The 13,415-nt window shown below is 37.6% G+C and overlaps 1 protein-coding gene across 1 annotated transcript; it reads right to left on the bottom strand.

The window, feature by feature from the left end:
* Nucleotides 1-2,864: 2,864 nt before the first annotated feature.
* SUMO2 (small ubiquitin like modifier 2) lies at nt 2,865-13,139 on the bottom strand. Its single transcript, XM_072939554.1, has 4 exons — nt 12,941-13,139; nt 11,200-11,331; nt 5,909-5,980; nt 2,865-3,525 (listed from the first exon to the last, which is right to left on the bottom strand). The coding sequence occupies exons 1-4, from the start codon at nt 12,959-12,961 to the stop codon at nt 3,463-3,465; spliced, it is 288 nt and encodes a 95-aa protein (XP_072795655.1). The 5' UTR covers nt 12,962-13,139; the 3' UTR covers nt 2,865-3,462.
* Between the last annotated feature and the right edge of the window lie 276 nt (nt 13,140-13,415).

Raw genomic sequence — 13,415 nt, forward strand, 5'->3', positions numbered from 1 at the left:
GCTCTAAGGGTATAGGAAATTGTAAAATGATCCCATACAGTCACATGTCATTGCTTACAGGGAAATAACACTCTACATTCCAAGTAATAGATTAAATTCCTAACCTGTTTATAGACTCCTTGCTAATTATGTTCCACTATGAGGAACTCTTTTCATTAGTTAACCACTACACAGACTAAAGTCTCATTATAAAACACATTTATTTCTTACATCCAAGGACTAACCCTCAAATCACCTATATAATCAAAATGCTGAAGGATCTTGTGGATGGGTCCTTTGGTTCTTCAAAGCATTAAATAATCATTAAAATGCTGAGGATTGTTTTTCCTTAAAGACTCATTAGGGCACAATTTAGTATTAAGCCTTTATTTTAAAACCTAAAGAGACAAAGACTGTATTCCATTTTTTAAATGAATAAAGTGCAGGCCAACTGGTAGAGATTACAGTATTCAGTTGAAGCCTCAGCATCCTATGGCAGAGGCCATACTTCACACTGAAAATAATTTTTATTTAAAAAGCTCAGTATGTGGGAGGCACTGTGCTAGGCAACTAAAACACCCATCATCTCATTTAATCTTCAGCATAAAGTGATTAACTCTTAAGAGTTGTGAGAATGTCTTGCAGAATTGCTTCTCAATACCATATTGCTTTGAAAATGCATTTCTGGGGGTAGGGCCCAGGCACTGGTATTTTTTAAAAGCTCGTCAGGGGATTCTAACGCAAAACCATGATCCAGAATCACTGCTAGTCATGTTTAAAAGTAGCATCATCCTAACTCAAAAATAACCCTCAGCGGCACAGCTGGCCCTCTCCAATACCCTAGAGCCCCACAAAGACCTTGGAAAAACTTTCCAACAGCCCTCCCTCAAATCCTGGGATTCCACTATCTTACTGACCTCCTGCTGTCAGTCTCCCAAATAATTAGACTTTGACTCAAGACTCCAATTTCCCCTCCAAGTATGTTTACTCCTTCCTGTTCCATTCAACTTCATCCTCTTTAGATAGAACATAATCTGATCATCCAATAAAAGTAACTTCCATGAAAATATAAACAAGAAAAATAATGAGCCAAATAACTTAACAGTCTTATTTCTAAAACATTGCTAATGTCTTCTTTTGGCCTCTAGCACCTTGTATGAACATGAGGGATGCTTGAGAATAAACATTATCTCCCTATACAGACAGTGTTTCACTTAGATACTATTTGCTACTTTTAGGATGTAAACATGTGAGGTAAGCAAGCACAGCCAGAAAGGGTTCAGCCAAACTGTTCTAACACTCAAGCAAAACAGCAGTATAACTCCCATCATTTGAACCTCCCTTCCCAAGTCAAAAAAATTAAAATGCTCAAATTACTTTCAGCATTTTCAATAATTCACTTATTTTCAAAGTTTTTTTTTTAAGTGCTCCATAAGCTTTCCCATAGAGTATGGTTTTTTTTGTTGGCAATTCGTGAAATAGGGTGAGGGCAACAATCAAGAAAAGTTCATTTAAAAAGAAAATAGGGAGCATCTTAATTAGTTACACACTGACCCAAATATCAGCAAGCTACAACATACTATATCATGAAACAGTGCCTTTTCCACACATTTCCCTATAGTTTTTAAAAATTCTACAGAAAGTTTCTCTAGTATGAAATAATTTATTTTAAAGTTTATCTTCCCCTAACATGGCAAACACTCAGACATGACATTAGTTAGTAAATTCCTCCCATTAAATAACCCAATTTAAGACTCCCTTCAATAATAAAGTTCTCTGGCTTGAATTTCAATCCTAACTTTTTAGGACAATAAAATTTCACTATTTAATAGTCATCTACAGCAACAAGAGAAGTGCACTTACCTGATCTCTTCTAAGAATTCTTGGGGACAGGCTTAGGTTGGTAGCACTATATATATATATATATATAGGAAAATAAAACTTCAGTTGATTTAAGATTAATATATATACAGCCAAAAACCTACAGAATTTCTGTCTCTGGAGACGCTCATTCACTATAGAAATGGGGAATCTAAAAAAGACCATATTGCAACAGAGGTAGAGTGAATTAAGTAAATGACAAGATATATGATAGTTCATAAGGACTGGATCCAAAAAGGCCACATTGGTAAGAATGGGAATTTAGTTTCTTGTTAACTGATAGTGGAAAATTCAATTAATAAGCATTAGAAATCCTTATTTCTAGTCCCACTTTTAGAACCATGTGTGATAAATAAACCCTCTGGACCTCAGCCTCATCTTTAAAACAAGGATTAAAATTAGATGATCTTTACATATCTTTCCAGCTTTAATATCTTGTTTATTCATTCTGTGGCTGTTATCTTTCCCCATACACTTGAATTTAAAAACAGCAGTGCCCTATATATTTAAGGCTGTAAAAATGGATATATGTAGGTAAATATTTTCTGTCCCTCAACATCCTCAAATAAGGAATAAAATCTCTATTTTTAGGTTAGGGAAGATTTACCATCAGACAAAACGTGGTTTAGAATGATGAAGTGATTTATCAGTAAAATTAGCAAAATAATTTTTTTCCTAGCTGCATTACTAACCCACTTTGCCTCAAGTAGTGGTTACAAAATACACACACACACGCACACTTGGGAGTAAATCCACAACATTATGAACCAATTTTTTTGCTAGTGAAGTTGCGTGTTTGGAACTGCCTAAACTTTTTGAACAGAGAGGAAGCTGAAACATTCGTTGCTAGTCATTTATATAACTTTGTTATTCTTTGTTTTGCATTAGTCTGTCAGAAATGCAAAATAACTTTCTTTCTTTCTTCTAGCAGGTGTCTATTCAGGTCATATTTTTTCCTAAGCTTCAACTTTCTATTTAATATTCCTCAGAATAAAGAAAACGGCTCATTTTAAACAAGAAGTTTATTTAAACAACAAGACACTTGACTTGAAGGGAAAACTATCTAGGATTCATTTCTTTTAGAGTAATTTATCCCTACTTAAAGACAGATTGCCCTACATGTAACAGCTACGTACAAAAAAGTTATAAAATTGTCCTTGGTTTTACAATGATAAATGAAAAACATTAAAATTCTCCAATTGAACAAGGTATGCAAGGATTTTTATGTTGTTCTTTTTTTGTTAAACAGTGAGCGCAAAATAACTTACTGGAATATAAAGATAAGAGCTGAATGAGCATGCCACTAATGGAGAAAGGGGGTATTTTCACAGAACCAGTATTTTTCCCCATCCCATCTCCATTTGATGTCGATCGAAACATACCATTGGCCATTTAGTTTAAAAAAAAAATGCAATATGCTTGTGCACATACACCAGTTACTTTATGTACAATAAAGGAATGGGGAAAGGGAAAATGAAAGAATAGAGAAAACTATACTGTAGTAGTCAGGATGTGGTGGAACCAAATTGCCATCTTCTAATTGAGAATGTCTTCTTGGTCTGGAGCAACAGAATTCTGGAGTAAAAGTAGTAGGTTCCCTTTTTAGTAGACACCTCCTGTCTGCTGCTGGAACACATCAATTGTATCTTCATCCTCCATTTCCAACTAGCATAAACGAGAAAAAACAAACCGGCCATTGGTTATTCAGCTCTTAAAATTTATAACTATCTGACTTAAATATCCTGAAAAATTGCACAAGTTTCACCCAATTCCAGTGTTCATTCTTTTAGATGTCCCATAGCTTAAAGCAGAATCAAGCTTAGATTTAAATAATTTTTCACGTGGTCTTCTTTTTTATGAAGACTATAGAAAACTAAGTTTTTAAGTTAAAAAGCTGAGTATGTCCATGAGTTAAATCATTTCACCTTTAATTACTGAAAATAAGAGTAATGTGTATAAAGGATCTCACTGCAATGTTGTATAGATGAGCAAAAGACTGAAAATAACCTAAATATCAATAGAAACCCAAATAAATGTTACATTCATACATAAAACATCTTGTAGCTGTTATTAAAGAACAAGTAGATTTACATGTGCAGAAATGGAAATACCCCTTACTGTGTCAGGCTAAAAAAATTTTAAAACTAGGCAGCAACAGCTTATAGTATGATTCCATTTGTGTATTTTAAGTTCCCGTGTATGTGTATAACATGAAAATATCCTTGTCTATGCACAAAACAGTGGTTACCACTACGCAGTAGGGAAAGAGATATGGACAAAAAGAGACGTTAAAAAAATTAAAATTTAAAAAGCTATTCAGTTTACAAGGTTCACTACCTAGACATTATACACAAAACAATGTCGACAGTAGATAGATCTTGGTACATATGGCGTAGTAAATAAGCTTTGTAACAATTTATTAGGCTGATAATCACCCATGAAAAATTCTTCCTAAAAGCTGGTTATTTTTGAAGATAAAACCACCACCTTGGGCACCAAAGACAAAAAAGGGAATTGTTTCTAATGAAGTTCAAATATATTAAAAGTAGTCGTTACTATCTTAATGTTTTAGCCCTAAGTCTCAATTCTCTCTTTTGTAAAATGGGACAGCATTCAATGATGAGAATTAAGAGTCAAAGAAAGTAAAGTACCTGACAGAATGATGGGTACATGATAATTATACTGCTATTAAAATCGGCTGCTAATATGTTCTAAATTATCACAATTCCTCTATTTAATAAATACTGGGAGAACAATTCTAAAATGAATTAATTTCACTCTAAAATGAATGCAATTTCAAATACTAAAATGAGTTCAATTTCATATTCAATTTGAAGATTTTATAATGCAGTTCTGAACAAATCCTTCACAGTTTAATATTTGCAACTGTATAAAAGACAAGTTCCAGAACTTTTTTTTTGTGGTGGGTGAGGGCTTCAAAAGACAGAAAATACATTATCATTGGAGTTTAGCATAATGCGTTCTCTTTATTCTTTTAAAACTATCAAAACTGATCTTCAGCCTATCCACTGAAATGAAACTACTGAAAGGTTAAATTTTATAGTGAAACTTTAAATGCCTTCAAAGAATACGAGAGAGCTTTTCCTCTCTCATTCATCAAGAGACTTCAGCTCCCCCTTGTGGCTGGCTACACACTGTAATTGCTTCTTTGAAACTCGCCAATGGAAATTTCTTCAAAACAGTCTTCCCTTAAGTACAACTCATAGACATTTGTAATTTTTGAAGATCAACAAAACCACAATCTGAATGTGCTGCTTTATTCATACCATATTTATCGCTTTTCAGTTTTTATGGGGGGAATAAAACAAATTTAAAGGTACAAGGGCTCCAACTTAAATTTCTATCAAAATATTTTTTTTCCAAAAGTGGAAGTCTTCAGTAGAATTTGAGAAGGTAAGAAAAACAAAGACAAAAAATTTCTGCTATATAAGACAGCCCAGGCGATTCCTTACAAAGTGAAAGAACAACTGAAGTGAAATGTCAAGAGATTAAGGAATCAGACAATCTTTTGTAGTTGGGGTTTGGAAAGCCCTCACTGTTAAACATAAACTATCAACAGACCTGTAGTTAGAGCCACTAGTTCCCTTCAGTTCAGAAGTACAGGTAAAAGGTAATTCAGCATAAGGAGCTAAAATGGTTAGGATCAACCATCAACCAACCACTTGTGGGGAACCCTGAGCATAAGTAAGAGCTGTAGCAATGAAAACAAAAGGAAAACAACCTTCTGAAGAAACAGACAGAAATTTGAATTATTTTTTCCAAATGATGCTGGCAAGAGGGAAAAAAATGGGTTAAAGTAACTAAATGACTTACTAACTTTATTAAGTGATAACCAGATATCTAAAACCCATTGGCAGTTCCAGAATCTATTCCTTTTTTTTTTCTTTCTGTTCCCTTTTGGCCATATTTTACACACCTATGAACTATGGTAAAGAACTATACTCCAATGTCTAGAAGTTCACAAATAAAGCTCTTGAGAAAATTATAAAAATATCAAAATTTCCAATAAGCCCAAAGAAATTTTTACCTGTGCAGGTGTGTCTGTTTCATTGATTGGCTGCCCATCAAATCGGAATCTGATCTGCCTCATTGACAAACCCTGGACAAAGAGTTAAAAGCAGTAAGAATGCACAGAAATAGTAAGAACTAAAACTATATGCATATTATTTGGCCATGACTGTATTAAAAGAGAGATATGCTACCATTTCTATGTTGGTTAAATAATTAGGAGTGATTATCATTTTCTTTAAACTCAATGTGTAAACTTCTTTGGAAAAATATTTTTCTTAAAAAAGTTCTTTTAAAAAAGCTGTAATTTCTTTTGAGACCATAGCTACTGCAGGCTTCAATAGATCATACCTTGAGTCAAAGAGTGCATTTAAATGAGTGAGAAAGATACTGTAAGGAAATTTAAAGTAACACAGGCACACAGCAACATTCCTCAACGCATGTTAAAGAATGATTCAAAAGGAAAAAAACCTTAACACTAATGAAAACTGAAGTCACCTAAAAAAGTGTAATGATTAAAATAAAACTTTGCCTAAAAGCTACCTTATCTTCATGTCTAACCAAACATTTCTACCACTCTGTAAAAGTAACCTAAGTCCTAACCCAGCACAATGGCAGGCGCAGCACAGACTTAATTCACAAGTTCTTATACTTTGGCAGTCAGGACATTTCCACCAGAACACAAGGCAATAACTGGTTCCTAAGACCATCCATGAGACCACAATCTACATCCATGAAATTCCTGGAATAGCTCAAAAGAAGCACTTGCTTTTTAATTTTCTTCTTAGTACTTACCAAAATGTGCAATTATTATTTGTCAACCTTTTACTAGAAAATTAGCTCTAGGAGGGATAAGAATCTAGACTCAGTTATATACTGTATCTCTTGCACATGGTTTAAGTGCTACATACTAAAGGAATAAAATGGATAAGAAGCAATAGTCATCTAACCATGCTTCATCTTTTTTTTTTTAATAAACATAAAGCTACTAAGTTGGGGAGCTTTATTACAAAAAGGAAATTAAAAAGTTCTATTACTACGGGGGTGGGTATAGCTCAGTGGTAGACTGCATGCTTAGCATGCATGAGGTCCTGGGTTCAATCCCCAGTACCTCTGTTAAAAAAATTAAAAATAAAAATTACATTACTAGAGTTTAGTTTCAAGAAGATTTTATATGTATTTTAGGAGATAAATGGCATGCCCTTCTGCCAAGGGGACTCCAATGTTTTACTTATCAAGCATTACCTACCTGACACAGGAATGGGGAGAAGAGGAATAGGGAGAAGGGGAAAGGAGCTAAACAGCAAAGCTGTTAGTAACTGCAGCCATGTGAGAACAAGATAGGAAAATAAAGTACTTTGGAGGTATGCTATAAGTACATCAACTTGAAAAATAGCTTTCTGGGAAGCATCTTACAAAGTCACTCTTGTATCATGCTCAAACTACAAACTATAATTATTGTTACAAACTCCCTGTTTCAATTGATATTTAAGAGAAAATTAAACTGAGTTCCTAGGACTAAAGATACTAACACAAAGTATAAAGTTTAACATCTGTATTCCCTTAACAAGGATTCACTGAATTGGCCTTTAAAACCACTTGCCACATGAAGATCATATTGCTTTCCTTTAAAACTCTAGTCTTTAACACATATCACTTTCAGATTAGCCCTTGTCTTGAGGAGTACAAGCAATCCCTCACCAGGTAGGTGACATCCATAACCTTAATTCACTCCTCATGACATTCAAATTAAATTTGCAATTACACAAAGCAGCCAATAATTCAACATCAAGTCATTAATCACTAAGTATTATATATTCGCAAATACTCCATTGGAGACTCCTTGCTTCAACAAAATACTAAGCACTTTCTATATGCTGGGGGGAAGGCAGGGCCAGGAGAACATAAGCAAATTATATTCCTTTATTGCCGCCTGTTTTTATGCTTCTCCTTATCAATAAAAGCTTTTATTTTGCCAGAGATCAAAAGTCCAAAATTCAGGAAACTTGCCTTTAAGATTCCATAAACCATGTAAATTCAAACAAGATGAATTTACATTAAACCAGTATTTGGTTTCCTCTTCTGTACAAATCTCATCCCTGAGCTTTGGAGTTATGCCCCACTGGGTCCCCATTTTTCACTTCACACCAATGAAGTGTACTAAACCAAAGAATCTGTGCTCTCTGAAACCACCTGATACTCCAATAAACAATGTTAGGGCAAATCCACACTAAAATGGAATTGTAAGCACTCAGTTAGCTGAAGGATATGTGGCTGATATAAAGCTGGCAAACTCTAATTCTACACGTGAATGAAAAACTTTAGAAACCAACCTCTGGAGATGCCAGTCTGAATGTTCTCTATCATTTTACAAGCATGTGAACACATTCTATATGCCAGGTTTTTGTCTAGGCTCTAGAGAAATAGTGAACAAAAGGGTCCTATGCTCATAGAACTTATATTTTAGTGCCAACAAATACAGACCACAATCGATGCAAAAAACAAATCAAAAACACAAGAACAAAAGAGTGAGAGGATTGAGTGATGGGGAACAAGGGTACTCAGAATGAACCAGAGAAGTCTCTGAGATAGTAACTGAGCAAGCATAGAATGAAATAGTTGAGGGCTTAGCACTATCCAATAGAAATATGTGAGCCACATATGTAATTTTAAGTTTTCTAGTTGCCACATTAAGAAGTTAAAAATAGGTAAGTTTAATAAAAACGTTCTAATTCAACATCTTCAAAATATCATTTCAGCAGATGACTGACATTTTTACACTTTATAGCACATCTTCATTTGTACCAGCCACATTTCAAGTGGTAAACAGTCACCTGTGGCTTGTGGCTATTGTACTGGACAGCATAGGTTTAGATGGAGAACAGAATTTGCTGATGGACTTTGAGTTATGAAGTATCATCAAGAAGGCCCCTGAGGTCTTGACCTTAACAATTATCTGTAGAATGGTGCTATTTATTGAGTCAGGACACCAGAGAAAGATTTCTAGTAGAATTAAGGGTCCTCTTTTACATGTTTAGTTTGAAATGCCTATTAGGCATTCACTGGAACTCCTCCAGAGATACAATGCCAAATGAGTTCATTAGAAAGTAAATATGAGCAGTCAATTAATCTTGATGGGAAATTTTTGGTCAAGAATTCCCACCTGCCAAAAAGACTTTAGCCGTGCAAATTAGATTGGGTAAATATTTCAGTCTTTTGATAGCCTGTACCTACACTTAAAAAGCAGGGAAATCAGCCCAATTAGATGACACTTCAACTCCCTCTTCCCCAGAATCAGAGAAACCATTTGAAAACTAAACAGGAATCTTGTTTCACTCAAAATTCTGACATTATTACCAATTTAAGAGGAAAATAGGAATAAATATCTTTCCACATTCTTCCTGGATAGTATCTTCAAATCATATTTGCATTCCAACAGCTATGTAGTGGAATTACGTTTTCTATGGATTACCAATGTTCTTCTCCCTCTACTGCAAATAAGAGTGGCCTCAACCAGTTTAGTCAAATATAATCCCAACCTTATGCCTAATAACGGAAAGACTTCAAGGAACACTTTATTTACACTGGGTAATACAGTAAATTTATTTTAACATAGTAGGAAGCCTCCCAAATTCTTGACTGATCCACTAACTAGATCTTACAGGACAATTTCCTATAAGGATAATCTGGACTACAAAGCATGGGCTATGTTTTGGTTTTTCTGGCAAAATGGTATAATGCATATAGGAATCTGCTAAATATCACACAAAAAGCTCCTTTGGGGGCCCTACAATATGGGAAGACTTAAATATGACCATTTTAGGGTGGATAAAGAGTATCAATAGATAAATACAGTAAACTGTTAATGGTTAACTTAGGTAGTAGGCTCGTGGGTATTCAATGTAAAGTTCTTTTAACTTGGCTCTAAGTTCGAAAGTTTTCACAGAAGTGTTGAAAAACACAACCATTTAAAGCTGAAATTCTGTAATAATTAGAGAAAAGCAATGCAAGCTATATAGAGAATTTTTTTTAAGCCACCAAATCTAAGGATGCGTTTCTATTTGTGTAAGATTTTGCTACATAAAAGTTCCACAGAATGATTACCTTTTAAAATTCTCCCGAAACCTGAAGCAGCACTAGCGTTCAAATAGGGACGATACCAGTGCAAAAATTCTTTAGCACAATTAATAAGTACACATTTACTAATTGTTAAGGATATTTCACCAAAATTATTTAAAGAAGAGTATACAGAAGATCGTATCTTTTGTAAGGAACTATGAGAAAGTTGACATGTAAAGATAAATAATTCTATTCTCAAGATAATTCTCTTAAGAAAATACTGTGGTTATAATTTTTTTCTTAGTTCAAACTCAAAAAGAAGTTTCTTTAAAAGCCCTTAGGTCTCATGGAGGAAGTCAACTCAAACTTAAATTTCCCAACTTCTAGAGGTCTTAACCTTATACTATTTTGAGACTATTTTTAGGAAGGCAATTTGCAATGCAGATAAGTTGCTTTAGTCTAACAAAACAATTTTCTAAACTTTTATAGTATTATATATTCAGGGTCAAACAAGAAAAATACTTCTGCCAGGTTACTGCAGGATTAATTAATCTACCAGAGTTTTTGTTATACTTGCAAAAGTCATCTTTAAAGTTGTCTTTGTATTGTTACAGACTCAACATCACCAAAGGAAGCTTCTTTGTGTTAGTTTGAGTTTACCTCCCAGTCTATTCACTTTTACTTCCTCTTCTTGATGTCTATTTACTATTTTCTGAATAAAATTCAAATGTCCTTATAATATAGGTACATTTATGCTTGGCTCAGGAGTTAAGTCTCTTGACCTCTATCACTAGTGTAAAAAGAAAGTATTACACTTTTACATACAGGAATCCTTAACCTTAAATTTTACTTCCAAATGGTTAAAATAGTCAAAATAAACTGTTCTGACACAAAACAAACTTAAGTGGATTTTTAAAAAAAGGGAGCCTGACAAGAAATTTTACCAAATTCATTCTTAGAAAAGTAAAATTACATCCCCTTGAAAACAGACTACATGTTGTGAAAATAATCTGATGCATTTTTGGCATAGAACTAGAATCATATATGATGTTAACCAAACCTATCTAAGGGTTTTCACAAAGAATCAACAAACCAAGTGTATGATAAAACTGATGTCAAGTATATAACTGCATATTCATGCTATCAAAGATAATATTATGCTAGTCTAGTTCCTATTTTCAAGAAAATAAGGTTTGGGTTTTTTTTTTAAATCAGTTTTATTCAGTGGAAGTACACATGTCAGTTCCTCACCTGTCGTTCACAATAGGCTTTCATTAGTTTACTAAGTGGTGTATGCCTCTTAATCTTAAACTGCACCACAGAACCATCCTGTCCCGCCACCTTCAAATTAATATGATCGTTGTTCTCAGTCTTGACTCCTTCCTGTTGAAAGAAAAGTAAAAGTTGGAAATAATTTGGAAGATGTGAGAAACAATTTTTAAAGCAGCAGCAGCCCAAGTTGCTTCAGAAATCAACAGGTTTCTCATTTTGTGTGATAAAAGAACATACAGCTGTTTTCAGCTGCTGAAATCAATCTGAAAGATGAGAAATCCTGAAGTAACAATATTAAATAGCTGTCATAGAAACAGCAGCCTACATCCAATACTATGTGTCAACAATCGATTTTTAAAGATGGGTCCCACTCAATTTACTGCAGTGCCTTCTTGAATCTGAGTTTTTACAAATGACATATTTTATGTCACTCAAAATATACCTTTCCCCTAAAAAGATTAAAAATAAGCATCATTTCTCCCTTCAAAGTGCTTTAAGTACAGAATGCAAGAAAAAAAAAAGTATAGCTTGCAATTCAAAACTCACCACAAATCTCTTGTTAAAAAGTTACCAGAATCAGTTTAATAACAAATCTCAAACTACATTTAAAAAAAAACCAACTAATTAAGGAATATACTTTGATTCTCTCCGAAGCAGCGGCATTAACTCAGAACCACTACTAACGTTCGCCTCTATGAGTAGTTTCATTTTTGTTTATTTTTAGTTAAAAGCTTATTCTCCCCTCCCCTTTGTTGACATGAGTCAAATGCAGTTTTATTTCAAGTCTTCCCTGTAGATTTCGACCCAATCTGAAGTTCACCAAAATCAAGTGCGGAAGGAATTTTGTAGACCCCAGACCACTTCAGAAAGGAAGGGGCAGGGGGATGTAACAAAACAAACCAAAGAAAAGTCCCGTGTGCCAGTAAGAAGTGTGTACCCTAGTGCTCTAGGGAAAAGGCTCCTGATGCCTCAAAACCCGCGTTAAAAAGTTAAGCCCTACAAAGTCTCTGCTCGTACATCTGCCTCCAACTTCCCAAAACCACATGGTCTCGGTAGGTTAGAGTTTCTTTGGCACACAGGGAAAAGCCCCTGCCGATCCCCCCCGGGGGATCCTGAGGCCATTAAAGTGGGAAATACTCCCCGGGAAACCCCCAAGCCCCGGCCCCTCACGACGGCCCGACGGGCATCCGGCTTCCCACCCATCAGCAGCCCATTGATTCTGCCCAAGCCCTCAGCCCGCCACGGCGGCCCGGGGCAGAGGTCCCCAGGTGCCCGTGGCCCCCACCCCTGAGTGGGGAAGCCCGGGGCGGAGGGAACTCCCCGCCACCACGGAGGCGGCAACGCCCGGCGCGGGGTCCGCGGAAGGTGGGGACACCGCGCGCCCTAACGCTCCTCGTCACGCGCGCCCGGGCGGCCGGACCCGAGAAGCCTCGCTCGCGGCCGGTGGGCCCGCGGGCGTCCGCGATTCGCCCGCCCAACTCGCGCCCGGCGCGCACTCCGAGGCGGCCGGGGGCGGGGGAGGGCGATGGGGCCTCCTCCGGCGCGGGCGGGAGGAAGAGGGGAGGGAGGAAAATGGCGCGGAGCGCCCGGGCCTGAGCCGCGGCCGCCCCGTGGGGGGCCCGGGAAGGCGCGGGGAGCCCGCAGCGGGCTCGGGCCGGACCCCGGCCCGCGCCGTGACCCCGGCCGCGCGGCGAGGCGAGGAGGCCGGCGCCGAGCTCACCTTGGGCTTTTCGTCGGCCATGGCGAGCGCCGGAGTCTCCTCAGCTACCGCTTCACAAAAGAGGTACCAGGTCCGCACCGAACGAGCACACAAGCAGCACCAGGAGCGGCAGAAGAAGGAGGCGGCAGCGGTGGAGGAGGGAGAGGGCGCGCGCACGTCGTGCGCTCCCTCCCCCCACCCTGCGTGCGCGAGCACGAGCCGTCGGGGCCTCTCATTGGATGCCGCCTCGCGGGAGCGCGCAACGCTTACATAACCACCCCCACCCCCCGCCCCGCGCCGCCCCGGCCTGGGCCCGGCGCCCGCCAGGCCGGCGGGAAGAGGCGCGGACACGCGCACCCGGCCCGCCGCGGGGGCGCGCCTGGCTCTGGGCGGGGCTGTATTGTCCTCCTTCTGTGGTGGAGCTTAATCAAAATGGCTTCCAGCTGGTCCTCGGTGGGGACGAGGAGGCTTGAGGCCTAGACGTGAGACACAGGCC

This window comes from Vicugna pacos, chromosome 16 (assembly GCF_048564905.1).
Source record: "Vicugna pacos chromosome 16, VicPac4, whole genome shotgun sequence".
Taxonomy (NCBI): domain Eukaryota; kingdom Metazoa; phylum Chordata; class Mammalia; order Artiodactyla; family Camelidae; genus Vicugna; species Vicugna pacos.